This window comes from Miscanthus floridulus, chromosome 19, assembly GCF_019320115.1.
Source record: "Miscanthus floridulus cultivar M001 chromosome 19, ASM1932011v1, whole genome shotgun sequence".
NCBI lineage: Eukaryota > Viridiplantae > Streptophyta > Magnoliopsida > Poales > Poaceae > Miscanthus > Miscanthus floridulus.
Window position 1 is genome coordinate 66,248,367 of NC_089598.1, and position 18,785 is coordinate 66,267,151.

The following is an 18,785-nucleotide window of genomic DNA, read 5'->3' on the forward strand; positions in this document are numbered from 1 at the left end:
TATATCATCGTTCCGAACACGATCCCTTCTTGTATGACCGCAAATCCAACGCAACATACTGCATTTCCGCGACACTTATCTGTTGAACATGTCGTCTTTTCGTAGGCCAACATTCTGCACCATACAACATAGCAGGTCTAATCGCCGTCCAATAAAACTTGCCTTTTAGCTTCTGTGGTACCCTGTTGTCACATAGGACACCAGATGCTTGGCGCCACTTCATCCACCCTGCTTTGATTCTATGACTAACATTTTCATCAATATCCTCGTCTTTCTGTAGCATGGATCCTAAATATCGAAAGATATCCTTCCAAACTAATATCTTCCTCCTCCCTGAGTAGTAGTGTCGAAATTACATCTCATATACTCAGTTTTAGTTCTACTAAGTCTAAAACCTTTGGACTCTAAAGTCTCCTGCCATAACTCCAGTTTCTGATTCACTCATGTCCGGCTTTGATCAACTAGCACTACATAGTTCGCGAAAAGCATGCACCAAGGGATGTCCCCTTGTATGTGCCTTGTGACCTAATCCATCACTAAGGCAAACAGATAAGGGCTCAAAGCTAACCTTAATGTAGTCATATCCTAATCGAGAAGTCATCCATGTCTACATCACTTGTTCGAATACTAGTCACAACATTGTTGTACATGTCCTTAATGAGCCCAACGTACTTCGTTGGGACTTTATGTTTGTCCAAAGTCCACCATATAACATTCCTTGGTATTTTATCATAAGCCTTCTTCAAATCAATAAAAACCATGTGTAGGTCCTTCTTCTTCTCCCTATACTGCTCCATAACTTGTCTTATTAAGAAAATGGCTTCCATGGTTGACCTTTCGAGCATGAAACCAAATTGGTTCATAGTGACCTGCGTTATTGCTCTTAAACGATGCTCGATAACTCTCTTCCCATAGCTTCATAGTATGGCTCATCAACTTAATTCTTTAGTAATTAGTACAACTTTGAATATCCCATTTATTCTTGTAGATCGGTACCAATATACTTCTCCTCCATTCGTCAGGCATCTTGTTCGATTGAAAAATATGGTTGAACAGCTTGGTTAGCCATACTATAGCTTAAAGATGGCAACGGGCAATATCCGCACGGATGGTGGCTTCGCACGCCTGCGCCCACGGGCAAAATCTTGTGCCCGCACCCGTGCCCGCCACCCGCCATGGGCAGCAACTTGTGCCCAGTGCCCGCTATCTGCGGGCAAGGCTCGCCCGCGGGCATGCCCGCGTACCCGCCAGATGGGGAAGACAATGGTGGCCTTCAGGGCGAGATGGCGTCCAGCGCGGCTAGGGACGTCGGTGTGGGGGGCGGAGATGGCGGCCTGTGGGGCCAGCACTCTAGCAGAGGGCAGGGTGCGGGGCGGCGGGCTACGGCGCCGCGACGGTCGCAAAGGGCAGGGGCACGAGCAGACTGGCCGCGGTGCAGTCGCGCAGTGCGATTCTGCGAAGGGATGCGTCGCTGGCGAACCAAGGGAGCCGCATCCACCGTCGCCACCCACCGCATCCGGCCCCGCCGGTGTCGAGGCAGGAGCAGAGCGGGTCGCCGCAGGCGAGGCTCGTGGCCGCGACCTTCCTCCTCCGCTGGTAGCCCCCCCCCCCCCCCTTCTCTTCTCGTCGCGCACGTGGGTGAGGCAGGAGGATCACGTGGCTACCTGGCGAGGTCAAGGACGGGCGAGGATCCCGCGCAGCAGCAAGCCATCGCCGATCCGCACGCCGCGGGGAGTCGTCCCCTTGATCCTCAGCTCCACCGCCGGCTTAGGCCAGGCGGGTCCCTTGGCGGAGGCGTGCTGCTGCTCGCTTGGATGTGGGGGTCGGCCTGGATGTGGCGAGGTGGACTGGTTGCGGCGCTGGGGCTGGCCAGGGTGGGGATTCTAGGGTTTCTGTCTTCCAATATATACTTGGTTGGCTATGACCCCACATGTCAGATAGGTAAGGCGGGTTTGCGGATACGGATAGGCTATTTTCTTACCCGTTAACAAATGCCCGTTGGGTTTAAAACTCTGCCCGCACCCTGTGCCCGCGGATGCACTCTGTCGCCCGTATCCGCGCCCGCCGGGTTTGATATCTGCGGGTACGCGGGTATTCTGTGCCCGTTGCCATCTTTACTATAGCTATGTCCCCGAGGTATCTCCACACCTCGATTGGGATACCATCCGGTCCCATAGCCTTACCTCCTTTTATCCTTTTTAACGCCTCTCTGACCTCAGATTCTTGGATTCTCCGCACAAAGCGTCTATTGGTGTTATCAAAAGAGTCATCCAACGGAAAGGTTGTGTTCGTATTCTCATCATTGAACAATTTGTTAAAATACTCTTGCCATTGATGTCGGATCCCATCCTCTTTCATCAAGAGATGATCCCTTTCATCCTTAATGCACGTAACTTGGTTGAAATCCCTTGTCTTTCTCTTACAAACCCTAGCCATCCTATAAATGTTCTTCTCTCTTTCCTTCGTACTCAAATGTTGGTAAAGATCATCGTATGCTCTACCCTTTGCTACACTTACAGCTCGCTTTACAGTCTTCTTTGCTACCTTGTACTTCTCTATGTTGTCCACACTCCTGTCATGGTAGAAGCGTCTATAGCATTCTTTCTTCTCCTTAATAGCCCTTTGAATTTCCTCGTTCCACCACCAAGTATCTTTAGCCTCGCCTTCCACTTCCTTTGGTTACTCCACACACCTCTGAGGCCATCTTCCGAATGTTGGTTGCCATTTTCTCCCACATGTTGTTTATGTCCTCTTCTTCTTTCTAAGAGACCTCTTTGATAACCCTTTCCCTAAATACTTCTGACGTCTCCCCTTTTCAGTTTCCACCACTTTGTTCTTTCAATCTTAGCTTGTTTATCCCTACGGGCACGCACCTGAAAACGAAAGTCTGCCACCAAAAGCTTATGTTGAGAAACAACACACTCCTCTAGTATTACCTTGCAACCCAAGCATGCTCGTTTGTCTTTTCTTCTTGCGAGGACAAAGTCAATCTGGCTAGAGTACTGTCCGCTACTGATGGTCACTAGATGAGATTCTCTTTCTAAAGAAAGTGTTGGCTATCATCATGTCAAAAGCTACCGCGAAGTCCAGAACTTCCTCCCCCTCCTGATTCCTACTACCATACCCAAAACCTCCTTGCCCACACCATTCTTGAGGCTCTTATCAATCAAAACTCCTCTTCCTAGAACTGTCTCTTAGTACTCTCGTCGAGGCCTACTTGGGGGGCATACGCACTAATTACGTTCAAGACCATATCACCAACGATAAGCTTGACTAAGATAATCCTATCTCATTGCCTTCTCACTCCCACCACACCATTCTTGAGGCTCTTATCAATCAAAACTCCTATTCCATTTATATTCGCGACTGTCCCTATGTACCAAAGCTTGAAACCTATATTGTCCACCTCCTTCACCTTCTGACCCTTCCATTTAGTCTCTTGAACACATAATATATTTACACGCCTCCTAGTCGTGGTATCAACTAATTCTCTTAACTTACCTGTAAGCGACCCTACATTCCAACTACCTAAACGGTCCTAGTTGGTTCGACTAGCTTCTTTAGCCTTCGCACCCGTCGACTTAGATGTGAAGACCCTTGCTCATTTTTCACTACACCTGGGCGCCGATGTAGCGCGCCACTAAGGAAGCGACGACCCGATCCTTGCTCACTTGACACCATGCCCAGCTCGCGACACGGCGCGTCACCAAGGGGGTGCCGACCTGGCCCTTGCCCATTTAACACCATACCTGGGTTCCGATATGGTGCGTCGCTAAGAGGGTTACGCCCCAACGGTTTTCTTTCAGGTTTCATCTCCATTAGAATAGCTAGAATTAACGTTGGCTCGCCACGCCTATCACAACCCTCCTCCTTTACCAGGGCTTGGGACCTGTTATGTTGAGACAACATAGGCGGAGTTATGGTCCCAATAAAAAAAAGTTCCAAAAACTTGTGGCATGTAGCTGATTAGACAGGCGGTCACAACCATGCTGCCCAGCCAAAGGGGATCTGAGGGAGCTAGTGATGTCGCCTGCAGAGAAACTCAGGGAAGCGCCGCCATCAGCTCGTGGGGTAGTCGAGTGGAAGTCGCCCACCCGTTTGAGCAGCTGCCACACAACCTGCCGCCTAGCACCGCCACTGGCCAATGCCACCCATCCTCTAAGGGTAGTCCGTCTCTAACATCAGCTTAAATACCCCTTACCGGTGAGGAACGCCGACATGAGCACGACAACGGGATCTTGGACGATAGGAGGAATGAGGTAAGGTTCTTGGTTTTTTTTTTTATTATTTATATAAGTGCCTCCGCAATACATGCTCTGCTTATAAGCAAGAGCCGACCCTTACAAGTGGGGTCCCCACACTCACCCATATACCAACTATCAATGAACACATGTCCCCTTAAAATATCCCACACTTAGCTACTGTTCCAGCACTTCACTTCCCTCTAGTTGACGCCGATGGTGTGCCTGCAGCTGCATGTGTAGCATGCATGGCAGGCAGTGAGTGGGATAAAATGACACAATGGAAGAAAGAAGAGCGCACAGTGGGAATGTATCCCAGGTGGATTGATTACTCCTGTTTTATAGCTTAGGGAAAATAGATCACTTACTCCCTTCAATCTTCTGATGTTGGAATGAGATTAACTAATGTGTACTTGTATAGTTGCGAGTATTGCTTCTCTCTTCTTTTTTCTTGAAGGGCTAATAGTGTCTCTGGTTTCATTCCTTTTGCATCCATGTTAGCAATATTCAAGGATAATACAGGAACAAAGTTTTATCCATTGCATATTGCTTATTTTTAATGAGACTACTGCCTAACTTTTGTTTCACCATGAAGATTATCAGATTCTGCCCTGACAACTTTTTTGAGGTTGAAGCCTTTGTCTCCTCTGCATTAGAGTTATTGTCTCGGTATCTTGGTGTGATACTTCAATGGTAATCTTGCTGCACTGTACTTTGTTTCAAACTTTCTTTCTGCATGTGCTTCATTTCAGATTTCCTTGAGGCAATGTAGCTAGTTTCAGAACCTATTGCTGATCTTCTAGTTAGAATCTTTTGTTCCTTAAATGCAATATTGTCATTAAATTCTGTATTTGTGATCACTGCAGTAGGGGTGGGAGTTCTCAGAATCATTCAAGTAACACTTTGATTTCTGAGTTGTCTATTGCAAGTGAGACGATGGCTTGTCAGATCAAAGGAGAGGTAGTGATAGGTTATACTTCCCTTGATTATGTCTAGTGCAAATTGGTTTGAACTATATACTTTCATTCCTGGAATCTAATAGCTGGTCTCATGTAGCAGTATTTGTGGAAGCTGATGATATTAGTGGTATCCACTTCACACCAATCATTTCAACAAGTGTCAACTAATTTATGCTTGTCAAATATTATATCCTTCCTCCAAAATATCTTGCCTTTCATGAGGAAATGTTTCAGAGGTACCTTCTGTTTCTTCTCAATTTCCTTGTTATTCTTGGAACATATTCACCTGTATTGACCCACTAATATTTATGAAAAACTTTTGCCATTGTCCTTCTAAAATCTGCTGTTTTCTACCCTTGTAAAAGAATGAACCTATCTAGTTTTGTTAGTAACTAGTTGTAGTCCATTCAGTCCCCTCCCTTGGTATGAAACATGCATCTTTTTTTTTTCTTAAATAGTGTGAAATGGGCGTATCTGTGTTGCCACCCCCAGCCCCCAAAAGCCAAACAATCTGGCAAAAGGTCACTTAGAAAGCTGCAACTACTCTCTAAGCATTTGGAATATGATCCAGTTTGAACAAGTTATCTGTGCTTTACTTATACAAATTTAATAAAAATAGCAGTATAGTAAAGGGCTATAAAATTGAATTAATCACAATTTACCTATAAGTTAACCCACAGTTGATTTCGGCATGGTGTCCATTCTCCACTTCTAACACATATAGACGAGCAATGAGATGACCTGCATTAATTTATAAGGCTCCACCATTTTTAGTGTTCCTTTTAAGTTGTGTACAAAAGGTTTGATTGGAACAAAACATTCAGTAAAAGGGAATGTTACTTTTGGATGGCCTCTTGACTGCATACAATTGGGTCCATCCATAAGTTGCTGCCCCATCATTACCTAGAACTCCTAATGTCTAGCAAAAGTTTAAAGTTGAAGGCTCAAAAGGGACCCATATACCTAGAAAATTGGTGGATAAAAGATTAGCTCTTATGAACATGAAACAATAACCGTTCATGAAGAATGATGATGCTTAAAGAATTGGTGCCCCCTTTTTTTGTAGAAAGAGCTGACTCAGATGGTGAGTGCACGAGTCCTAAAGTTGTCTTCGGTGCTATGGTTGGCCTAGTGGGATACTTGTATATAGAGTGTGATAAGAAGATCTCATTGCTCGAAAACAAGATTTCTGATTCCTACAAGCTGTTGACAAAGATACTACTTTTTTGCTTGGGAGAAGCCACTGCTCTTGCAAAACTTGTTCCTGAGATCGTTTATCAAAGTGAAAATGTAAGTAACAATGATGTGCTCCTTTGGGGCAGCTTCAGGTTGTGCGTACAGGTTATTCAGGGTTCACTTCGTAGTACCAACATACAGGTAGATAACTGCTTCACCTATTATTGGTACCCAGATGTCACTCTTTGCTAGTGGTTAGTTATGAAATTGTTTTCACTAAGCAGATGCACATGCTGGGTCTGCATGTACTGAGAAGCTATGCACAGAAGGAGCTAACTGAAGGTTTAGAAACAAAGATGGATTCTTTTATGATGTTGCTTATGGAATTGCTGGGAGACTTGTTTTTGGTGATGCAGACTACGCTGAAGGTACTATATAGAATATATTATGAGATTGTCAAAATTTCTGCAAAATCGGATGGTATAACAAAGTTCTTACTCCAGGAATGTTCAAACAAAGAATCTGTCAGTGTCATTGATGAATGTTTGAAACTTCTTTTCCTCTTCCACACACTAGCACAATCAAAGAGATACCAACAAGATGCTACAACTCTTCTGCTGGAGGCCTTGCTGATGATTTTCAATCTGTCCAGTGATACTGTTTCACAGGTAAATTTGATTTGTTTTTTTATCTAATAATGCAACAGAAAATCTACTGTTCAGCTTTATTTTGTTGATCATTTTGTACAATATTCTGTTTCAGGAGCTTGCTGAAGTGAACACCATTTCCAGAAAGTTGTTCTCTCATTTTATTCAGATTCCGTCTGTGGCTATACAGATCAAAGATATAATGCTTTCTGCACCACCTGAAAGGAGACTACAGCTTCAGGTATTGTTCCTTACTGTGTGTAGATTTTCTTCTTGAATCGAATCTGTATGTGTTGATTGTATGTGCATGTATCAATGGATACTGTTTTGTATTAAGCTTGACTTTCATGATGATCTTAAGAGTTAGTGCCATCCATACTCTGTACATTTGTTGCTGAGCTCCTATATTCATGATTCTACTTCCTTGATGCCCTGAGAGTCAATAATCTTGCATATATGTAGGACATGGTCCGAGCTTCAGTCAGTCAAGGCCAGATAACGGTGCCAGCGGCTATGAGTGCACACTCAGAACAGAATATCCAGGATAGTAGCAGTAAAAACCCTGGGTCCACTGCTGAAGGTTCTGATTGTGTTGCAACTCACGGGAAGAATGAAAATGAAGTTGATGATGACTGGGATGACGACTGGGACGCTTTCCAATCTCTTCCTGCAAGTGCAAATGATGGTGTTGATTCTGGAGAAATCTCTCTTACAACTAGGTATAATGAACAGACCCCACCGGAAAATAGCAGTCACGGTTCTAGTAGTGTGGATATTACAGCTGGTGCTATGGAAGACATAACTTGTGTAGACAAGGAACTTGAGGAGCCCTCTGATTTGCAATTCCCTAGTACTGAACAACAGGCCAAGCATGAATTACCAGGGTCATCCCACGAAGATTGTGATGAACTCGAAAGACATCCATCTGTTGATTGCAAAGAGCAATTAGCTCATAATGAGACAGCCGATGAACTGCCGCATGTTCATGAAGACATTGATCAAGTAATTGAAGATACCAAAGTTGTCTCTGCAGAAATTCATGGGATTGAAGTGGATGTCCATGATGACATTGTTGAAGATGATTCCCCAATAAATTCAAACATTCTGTCAGATATCACAGAGGATGAGTCCAAGGGTTTGGACAATGCATCGAGGGTTGACGGCAAGTTTGTCACGGATGACAGTAGAGAAGAGCTGTCAGGTTCCTCTGATGCTGACACACCAGATTTTAGTATGTCAGGAAATGTGATGAGCGAGAGCGGAGGAAATGACCAACTTAGGGGCTGATTGGTTCACGTACTGCCATGTTTGATTGCCGGTATCTACTTAGTCTGGCTTAGTGGCTAAGAAGAGATGTTATTTGGTTGCATCTATCGAGATATATTGCATTAGATAAAAAGATATAAGGTTACTAACATGATTTTTATTTTGTACACTTAAAGTTCTTATTTTATCCTGTTATTGTTCTGAAGTTTGGGAATGAAGGGAAAGTGAGGGAGAGGGAGAGAGGCTGGTGTGTGTGTGTGGGACGTGCTGACGAGTGGGGTTGGGTGGGTGTATGTGACGCCTCATTGCTTGCATGTCACAGGTGTCGTGATGTTCGGTTGGACTGTTCGGGCGAACATTGCAGAACCCAGGAAGTGCAGAAAGTGATAAGCAATTTTTTTTTTGAAAAATATAATTTTTTGGATTCAGATTATGCTTAGATGCTTAGGATAAATGGGTTGGCACGACCGGGTCGCGACACTCCACCTCATCGTGGCGCCTCACGGTAGTCTCATTTAACATCACCGCACTCCTTTCCCCGTCACGCAGGAGCTCATGCTTCCTCTCCCCAGTCACGCAGCAGCTCATGTTCATTCTTGTCATCTTGTCGCACTTAGGGTCTGTTTTGGATGCAGCCCTGGCCTGGGAGCGCCGGCCAGGCATACACATCCGACCCCAGGCGCTCAAAATCGAACGCCTGGGAGTGATGCCTGGCTCAGGCAGCTTTCCCACGCTGCCATCCAAACAGACGCTTAGTCCCCCACTCCTGCAACCTTCCTCACCTCCCTCAGCAACGATAGGACCGTTGTAGCGTAGTAGGGTGATTGTAGCGCACGATATGATATATTATGATATATCCTAGCGTGGCAACATGGGTGCGGCATTGTAACGATGATGCAACATAGGCAGGCATGGGGTAGTAGAGTGGTGCAGCGCTATACGTGGCTACGTTAGCAAGGTGGGTGTTGGAGTTTTTGACCCTAGCAATGGAGATTAGCGTATCACATACAAGCAATTAGATGGCAACACACGACTGGTTCAGGTACGTGGTACCCTACGTCTAGTTTGGAGTATATCTTATTCTTGTATGCTTGAGTTATAACGGACTACTGATGACTAATTGTCTATGCAGTATAACCTAGAATGGTGCACCATCCTGACGGGGGCTCTCTACCTCTCTTATATAATGCGTGGGGGTAAGGGTTACACGATTCCGATCGGTTTACAAACTTGCGATCCTCCAACCTTTGGAGCAGCGAGGGCGGTGCACCTCCCCTATGCTTCCTCTGCATGTCTTTCGACTGCGAGAGATGCAAGTGAAAGTTTTGCGAGGTGCTACCTCGTCCTGGCTTTCCATGTTTCCAAGGTGCTGGTTGAATTTTGCTTGTATATGCAAATTCTCCTCAAATTTCTCTTGCACAGGCACAATCGTCCAAGGTGTAGGGCTAGGTCATTGATCGAGTATGGTCTGTTGTAACACCCCTGGTGTTAAGCAACCCTAAAATTTGATCATGTCATCATCATGCATGTTAATCATCCATAGTAGCTAGCCTTGCATTCACTAAAATTAATATTTACTTGCTAGTAGTGCAATGCATTTGTGTTGGATTGTGCTTAAACTCAAAAATCCTTTTAAAGGTACTTGGTGGCCTTCTATTTTTGAATTTCACTAAAATACTTGAAATTATACCCTAATAAACTTTGAGGTGTAAAGTAGGTGCTTTATACTAGTGTCAAGTATGGGGTGTGAATTCAAGTCCAAACCCATAAAATTGGAGCCTCATTGAATTCAAACTTGAATTTCAACACTTGTCATTTTGACTAAGTGACTGGATTTCAGCATTGGATTCAGTTTTGGAGAAATTATTAAAATGAATTTCATAAATAAACTTGTTCAAGCAATGGCACCATTTTGAAGTATAAAGTTTGTACTTCACAATGATGTTATTGGTTGATTTGTTTGTTCACTAATTAATCACCAATTAATTCACCAAAAATAACAAACTTAACTATTTTTCTAAACCCTAACTGTTAACTGAAAGTTAAGGTTTTTTGTTTCAATCTCCCCCTCTTCTCTAGCCTAGATCTTCGAATCCAGTTAGAATTGAGAGGAGATTCTTAAAGCAAAGTTAAAGATCGAAGTATGATGAACAACTTTTAATCTTGTAGCTCCTCGAGTTCATGTTTGGAATTGGGAGAAAAAGAGGCCCTGTCAGGTTGCTATAGTGCGCTGTCGAAGCTGCTCGTCACCGAGCTACTTGTCGTCGGAAGCCGCCCTTGCTCGCCGCTTCGCGTGCACGTGCACTACAAGAGATAGGACCTTCTACGACGTTACATTAATGTCGTAGAAACTATAAATTTTGTCATGTTTCACAGTTTACGACGCACGTGCGACGAAAATGCATTCGTCACCTATTCCCCGTAGCTAAAGGTGTTCTGTGACAAAACTGACATTGTCATCGTAACTTTTGCGACGATCATACTTGCGTCGTTCATTTACGACGCTCAATTATCGTCGTTACTAAGCAAAGAAAATGTCATGAACCATTGACCATGGATGTCTATGCAGGTGCCACGTAGGATAATAAAATGTCATAAAATATTAGTCATATAACATGGTAATTAAATATAGGGGAAATTGGCTGGCGGACACCCACAGTGGTGGTCGTTTGCTGGCGGAATCCCAAAGTGGAGTTGTATGCTAGAAGACACTCTGGTTTGTTATAATTATGCCAGAGGACACCGTGGGTCGGTTTCCACCGGTTGAGGAGAGAGAAAAATTCAGTTTGGACATCCGGTGCCCCTGAGCCACATTTGGTCTGGTCCAACCAGACCACGACGAAGCGGTACAGCGGGAACGACCGGCTGTCCGTGATCCGGTTCGCCACGGGAGCGGTGCCCGGTGACGCGGGCGGCCTCCACCTCCTGGGGCAGCACCGCGCGGAGCTCCTCCTCGAACTTGGTGATCTTGGAGAACACGGAGGGCTCCTGCTCCATGTTGCCGCTACTGAGGGCGTGGTCCACCAGCACAGCGCGCAACTTCTGCATCAGCGGCAGGCTGGCGCTGGCCGGATCCTCCGTGTACGTGAACACGCCCTCGTTGTCGATGGTGGTGATGAGCTCCTTCTCGCTGAACCACGCGCTGGAGAGGTCGCCAGAGGGGTTCATGGTCAGCACCTTCTTCGTCACCTGGGTCACCGTGTTCTTCACCGACGTCTTGATGTTCTCCTCGAGGTGGCGCAGGTCGATGACCTGGCACAGTGCCACGATGTAGGTGGATGACATGAGCTTCAGGATGTCGATGGCCTCCGCGGTCTTCCTGGCGGCGACGAGGCCTAGGGAGTTGACGTCCTGGTTGTGCTGCCCCGCGCTCTAGACGTGGTTGGTGATAGGGTTGCTAGGTACTAGAGCTCAGAGCAGTAGGAGGCCATGGCGATCTCCGTGCCCTTAAAGCCGTAGTCCAGGCTGGGTTTACGGCTGCCGGCCAGGTTGGAGGTGAGCCCATTGTTGTAGAACTCATTGACGAGCTCGGAGAACTGCGTGAACATGAGCTTGCCGATGTTGGCGATGGCGAGGCGGGCGTTGTCCATGGACACACTGATGGGCGTGCCCTGGAAGTTGCCGCCGTGCAGCGCCTTGCCGCGGTGGACGTCGATGACCGGGTTGTTGTTGACGGAGTTGACCTTGTGCTCGATGGACTTGGTGGCGGCGTGGATGACCTCGATCTGGGGGGCCAGCCACTGTGGCGACGTGCGGAGCGCGTACCTATCCTGCTTGGGCTTGAGCAGTGGGTCCAACTCATTCACCTTCTTGGCTTGCTTCATGAAGGCGCTACCGTCCAGGATGTGCTCCATGATGGCGGCGGCCTCGATGGACCCCGGGTGGTGCTTGAGCTTGTGGGTGAGGTGGGCAGACAGGACCTCGGGCAGGACGGCAAGGACATTGGCGTCGTACATCATGGTGGCCACGAGCACGGAGCCCACGGAGGTGCCATTGACGATGTCTTGAATGCCTCGGTGGCGTCCACCTTCCTCCCATCGACGGTGGTGGCCTGCGATTGGGGCGGCCCGTGATGAGGCCGACGATGTAGGAGAGCGGGACCAGGTCGCCCGACACGGTGATGGTGCCCCAGAGCGGCAGGCACGAGCTGACCCCGGTGTTGAGCAGCTTGGTGATGGCCTCTAGGATCTCGAAGTGAATGCCGGAGTAGCCCTGGAGGAGGGTGTTGATGCGCACCAGCATCACCACGCGGACGACCTCCGACGGCAGCGTGTGGCCATCGTTGCTGGTGCCAAAGATTCCGACGTTGAGATGCCTGTAGGGGAGCGCACATGGGTCAGTCTGACAGCATCGATAGATGGTGAACCGGATCACGGACAGCTAGTCATTCCCGCTGTACCACTTCATCGTGGTCTGGTTGGACCAGACCAAACGTGGCTCAGGGGCACCGGATGTCCAAACTGAATTTTTCCTCTCTCCTCAACCGGTGGAAATCGGCCCACGGTGTCCTCTGGCATAATTACAACAAACCAGAGTGTCTTCTAGCATACAGCTCCACTTTGGGTGTCCGCTAGCAAATGACCACCACTGTGGGTGTCCGCCAACCAATTTCCCCTTCAATATATTGTAGCCGACTATATATATTGCGGCAAACAAAATCAGTTTATAGCCAACAAGCAAATTGAAAATGGCCACATTCATTACACCACTTGGCAAATCAGATCCATTAATAGTTGCATGTCCAAGTAATTCTCATGTCAAACTCAACCAAAAATACATGAACCTCACATATCAGTTAATAACTAAGTACTAGGTCCAACAAATAGCAAAATAATCGCCATGAAATTTATCTAAGTGCTGCACCAACTCTTGTACACATGTTGCTGCAGCAGTAGTGTTCTCTTAGAGGCCATTGACTTGAGGCCAACATTTCAAAAAATTTATTTGATGGCAAAACATGAGCAACAACTTCTACAAGAGTCTTTGGTTATTCCCCATCTGGTCAAACTGAGGCATGATAGCTTCATGACAAAAAAATAGTTTGGGTGAGTAGCTAAAATGGGTTGCACAAGGGTAGCTAAGTAGTAGTAATAGTAAAGAGCATATTCATCTCAGGTTAGGACAACAGCTTGAGTTTGCATTATCATAAAAATTCTGTCTGCAATATTATTCAGATTCTTTTTTAACGAATATCTAGCTGGAAGTGCCATCCATGGTGTAAAAATATTCAGATTCCAAAAAGCAATAGTTCAGTGATGTCTATTAGACAAATTTTCTGAATATAAATGCACAAACTCTGTTATCCTAACAAAAAATGTATCCCATAATCCCAACAGCAGCAGCACTTTCTAAACAACCCATTGCTTTAGAGTTGACTGGACCATTCACATACAAATCCAAGACCTACTTAAGGTATTATCAACTAAGGAAAACTAAAGGCATGGAAGCATAAGGCATATATATGTGAAACAACTATGAGTCTTCCTCGTACTATCACACCAAACTGATCTTTTTTTGAAACAATGGCAGAAGCTCTGCCTTTCAATTAAGATGAATGAAGTTTATATACAAGCAAAGGTAACCAAGCATGGCGCCAAACACCACGAAAGGTTAGCCCACCCATGCAACACGGTAGAGTACACACTACCATGAGTCATCGTTGCCGAGCATGGTTGCAAAGCAGCTAGCAGCTCTGACTTTCCATGGCAAAACACCAATGACCCATCCTAAGATGTCAAACCAACGGGCCTTCCTGCCTTGATCCCATGCCCTGCCTGCGGCGATTGCCGAGCCTCTAAAGCTAAAACCCAGCCGTCGAAGTAGGAGGGTTCGACCCACGTCATTGTTGCCGAGCTACATCCCCTGATGCAACAGCTTTGACTTCACGATGTAGAACTCGCCATCTCGCGTCAACCGGACGCCAAGAGGCAAAGGACATCCGTCGAAGGAGACATCACGGTCGAGACGAATTTCCACAGCGACGCCTTCAGGAAGGGTATGACGTCGATAGCACCGCCGTCGCTTGTCCAAGAATGGACCAAGTTTCCACCCATGGAAGACATGGCTGGGGGCATAAGAACACAACTCCCCCAACAAGGAAAATGGCGCTCACAGGTGTCACCGTCGCCAAGGACTTTCGCCCGACGTGCCCCTAGCACAAACGTCGAGACAAGATACCAGACCAGTAGCCTGTCGCCACCATTGTCATCACTGCCATCCCACAGAAGCCCCTCTAGATGGGCATCGATGGGCCGGCTGCTCATAGCAGCCGCATAGCTACGTCAGGCCGCCACCCCCTTCGACCGGGCAACATGTAGAGCTAGACTTACCCTGCCACGCGCGTCACCCTACCGCACGTCGAAGCCATCGCCAGCTGTCATCGCTGGCTCAAGCACCCGCCTGTCGATGCTGTCGACCTCCGCCAGCCACCGACAGGCGCATGCCCCACCTCAGGCGTCGCCCCCTACCCTAGGGGCACCGGATCTGATCCGTTAGGGCGCTAGACCCTATGTCCCTAGCTGGCGTTGTCGCCTCCACACCAAGGTCGAGGAGGAAAGGGGGAAGCGGAGGAGGAAGAAGGAGCCCCTGCCACTGCCCCGCACCTGCACGGGCACTGGCCAGCACCTGCCACAGCCATAGCAAGCGGCCCCACTGAGCCCCACGTGGCTTGCACGAGGGCACGCCCCGCAGCCCTGCTACTGCACACGCTGCCTCCAAGCATGAGGAAGGGAAGAGACCCGGCCCTAGGCGACGCAGCCACCACCGTGCGCGCCCCTGGGTCGTAGCGCCCCGCACCACGAGCGCCATACCCGCAGATCCGTGACGTCTTGGATAGGAGCCACTGCCACCACCGCCCAGTGCCCGCCCAAGCGCAGCCTGCCAGAGATCCGCGTGAATCCGGTCTTTGGACCGCCGGATCCGAACGTCGAAGCCTAGACTGCTGCTAAAGATGCCAGCGCCACCACCTACCCAGTGACCACGCTGTGCCCCAGGACACCGCATGCGAGCTCATCCCCGACCGTTGCAGCTTCCACCACAAAGAAGAGCCTCGCCGCCACCCTCCCGGCAAGCTGCACGGCCATGCCGGTGGCCTGCTCTAGCGACGACGGCACGGCTGGAGAGAGGGAGGGAAGGAAGAGAGGCTACTAGGGTTTGGGTCGCCTCCCATGTCGCCTACGTGGGGGCGACGCGGGGGCCTTTTTTTCCTACACATACCAACTTTTGCACTCTGCATTTAAGGCCTCTACATTAATATATTTTACATATAACACAAACCTAAATAAAGAGGCATTAAAAGGAACAGATTGATAATGTTACAAGGGTACATTATCACAGCCTGTAACATGTAAATTGGTTGGGAACTGCACATTAAAGATAGCTTGGCGGAGTAGCTGATCTAACATGTACCTTTTCATACTTTTCACTCCTTTCTTGAAGGTGCAGAGATCCTACTTCATTCTCGCATAACAGTTCATGGTCAACCCATCACCGAAGATTAAAATCCTAAGTAACACAAGAATGAAAATACTGCCAGGTGAATTACAACTATGTGGGATAGAGGTGCAGCAATGTATAGCTGTTTTATTTAGTAGCCCTTGAAGCTCTATAGAGAAAATTTCAAAGACGCAATGTAGAAATACTTGTGCAAAATTGATCCTATAATGACCTGTGTTAGGTTGTAACTGCCCCAACATAAACACTTGCTGCAAGGTGCTCACAGCTACCAATTTCTGCCCTAAAATTGAATTAAATTAGATCAGATACTTGCTTGAACATGTTTGCAAATAGTGAGACCAAATATAGACAAGTTAAAGTTAGCAGTCATTTGCCATGTGCATGCATGAAGATATAGACTGGGAAAGCAAAGAATAAGTTTGTCACTTACAATGGACTGTCGTCTGTAGACAGTATGCCAGTTGTCACAACATTATTTCTCACATAGACTTTTAACCCAAATGATTCATCTCAGTATCTAAAATTTTCAATATTGAAAGGAAATACTAAATTGCCAAAATTTTCTATATTGATGCACTCGTACTTTCCAAATAGTAGAAAATCATTTTCTCTTATGCAAATAAACATGAATGGAACTAATGGACATAAGTAACCAATAGACAGTAGCAGTAATGGAAACAACAATAGATATGGTCCACGACAAATGTAAAACAGAAGCAATCAGACTCTTTTAAAAAAATATTTCCATACACAGCATGTCAATGCAACTAATGGACAAGTCATGCTTCATTTTTTATCACTAAGTGATTTCTCCTGTGGCCCAGGAAAGTAAATCTACAATGTGACCTAAAAACTAAGCCACACCTCACTAATAGACATGGAGCAACTAAACTAATGTTCAGAGTAAAAACTTGCACAGGTTAGTGTGGAATCCAATGTTTTCAAGTCGTCGGTCCCTGGTGTTCGATTAGGAGGTCCGACTCGATTAGCTCGACCAGAAAGCTGGTCGTCCGATTAGTCGACTGAGAAATCGTGATTAGTTGTTCGACTAGGACAGGGACGACCGGTTTGGTTACTCTATTTTTGAGGCCTATTTAACTGGGCGGACATGTGGGCTACTGGGCTTGTAGTTTGGCCTGTTAGGGTTAGAATGTTTAGCAAAAAGGATTGTTAGCCTTTGTTGCGCTGCATCTGGATGCGAGCATAGTTGGAGTGAATTTTAATTTTCTGCTATAAGTGCTAGTGTACTACTGCTGAGTAATTAAGTATGGTAGTAATATTGATACGTGATTCTACATTATATTTTGTGTAGGGTCCATGCAAAAAAGAGAAACCTGATTAGAGCACCGAAGGTTAAATAAGTTGGTATATGCCAGGTTACAACCACAAGATGGAAAACAGATTTAAAAAAATTAGAGAGCTGGGTTCCAAAGGAAAGAGATGCAATCCACTCTTGCTTGATGAATTTCATTGGGAAAATAAATGGGTCAATGAAAATTGTGAACCAGAACCAGTTCAGGAAGGTGGTGGCGATGCTATGACTTGGGTTGTTGTGGATGAGGCTATTGGTGCAACTCAGGGTCTAGAGGGACGTAACTTGCCTAGGGCTGCTGCTACTTGTGCTGCTGTTGCTGCCCCTATGAGGCATACTTATGCTAGGAATAGGAAGCATCCAAGGAACACAGTGACTCAAGATATTGATGAAGTTGATGATGAAGACCAAGATCAGCATGTAGATTCAGCAATAGCAATGGAGGAGGATGAAGAATCTGCACCAACTGAAAACTAGAGATGCACCAACTAGAGATGGAGATGGAGGCTTCAATTTTAATGTTGATTTGCTTAATTAGATGGCTAGTTGCTTACTTTTGTTGGACTATTAAATGTCAATGTTTGTGACTCTGTGTTGAACACTTTAGCTTGGTTATATAATATGCTGGCTGTGTGACTGCTATGGTCTACTATGTGCTAACTATTAAATGCTAGTTATTTGCTACTTGCAGCAATGCTTGCTAATGCAAGCAGTGCTACTGTTGAGCTATGTCAAGATTAAGACTACTTTAGTGTTGCTAATTATGGTCTTCTTTGGTATTTTAGGCTTCCAGCATCAAGTCAGCAAAGAAATGGAGTTTGGGACAGGAATATGGACCTCTAGACATGGTAGAAAAGAGAAGAAAACAACTCCCACAAGTAAGTCACTAGCTAAACACTAATGTAGTCTTGATGCTTGCTTTATTGTGTATACTATATAGTATATATATAGTAGGTATATATGTCCTGATATATAGGATGACCAGGGGTCGACTAGGCTCGACTAATCGGCCTGGTCGATGACTAATCATGATTAGTCTCCTGGTCGGTCCCATGGCGACTAGGTTCGACTGGACGACTTGAAAACATTGGTGGAATCTACTCTCTTTTTTCCTGCATAAAAGATCAGCAGCACAAGAGATTTTTTCTTGATAATATTAGCAGTCATTGTTACTTTTTAACAACAGTCACACAAGAGATCTCTGCTGCATTAAAAGGTCAGTTACAGCTATGAACCAAATACCACATTTCTATTAAATCTGGATATACACAGACAAAAAATAGGCAACACACGTATCAGAAAGATGAGGAAGAACTAACTCGGAAGTGAATAAAGCACCATAGATCAAATCCATAGAAGAAATTCCATCTAGCTTAGCCATTTTGTGTCACACCAAAAGATCCAACCTAAAGCCACCCTATCAAAAATCCCCGGAAGTTGAAAGACGATTATTATTGAGTAAAAATCAGTACAGGTGAGTGATTACATGAGCAAGTAATGGGAACTAAGCAAAACCTAACAAATCACATGGTCACAAGCATAAGTGCTCCACCATGCCGGATCAACAGTCTGTCAGATCCTGCAGAGGAAGAAGAAAGGCTCCCACTGGAGACAAAGATTCGACATCCTTCTCCAAGGGCGACCAGTGGATCTGGCTGACCCTACATGGATTCGACCCTCACTTGTTAGATTCAAGGCAAAGGTGAGGGGAGGAGAGGGAAGGGGCTGG

General features: G+C 46.2%; 1 protein-coding gene and 1 pseudogene across 1 annotated transcript in view; one reads left to right on the forward strand and one right to left on the reverse strand.

Annotated features, from left to right (window-relative positions):
- The window catches only part of LOC136527688 (protein SWEETIE-like), a 59,634-nt gene extending 51,163 nt beyond the window's left edge, over positions 1-8,471 (forward strand). The window contains 8 exon segments of the mRNA XM_066520483.1: positions 4,837-4,934; positions 5,108-5,201; positions 5,298-5,436; positions 6,267-6,577; positions 6,661-6,804; positions 6,880-7,044; positions 7,139-7,264; positions 7,486-8,471. Coding sequence (XP_066376580.1) covers positions 4,837-4,934; positions 5,108-5,201; positions 5,298-5,436; positions 6,267-6,577; positions 6,661-6,804; positions 6,880-7,044; positions 7,139-7,264; positions 7,486-8,310 — 1,902 coding nt within the window. The 3' untranslated portion in view covers positions 8,311-8,471.
- A 2,424-nt stretch (positions 8,472-10,895) lies between these two features.
- LOC136526132 (phenylalanine ammonia-lyase-like) lies at positions 10,896-12,696 on the reverse strand (annotated as a pseudogene).
- Between the last annotated feature and the right edge of the window lie 6,089 nt (positions 12,697-18,785).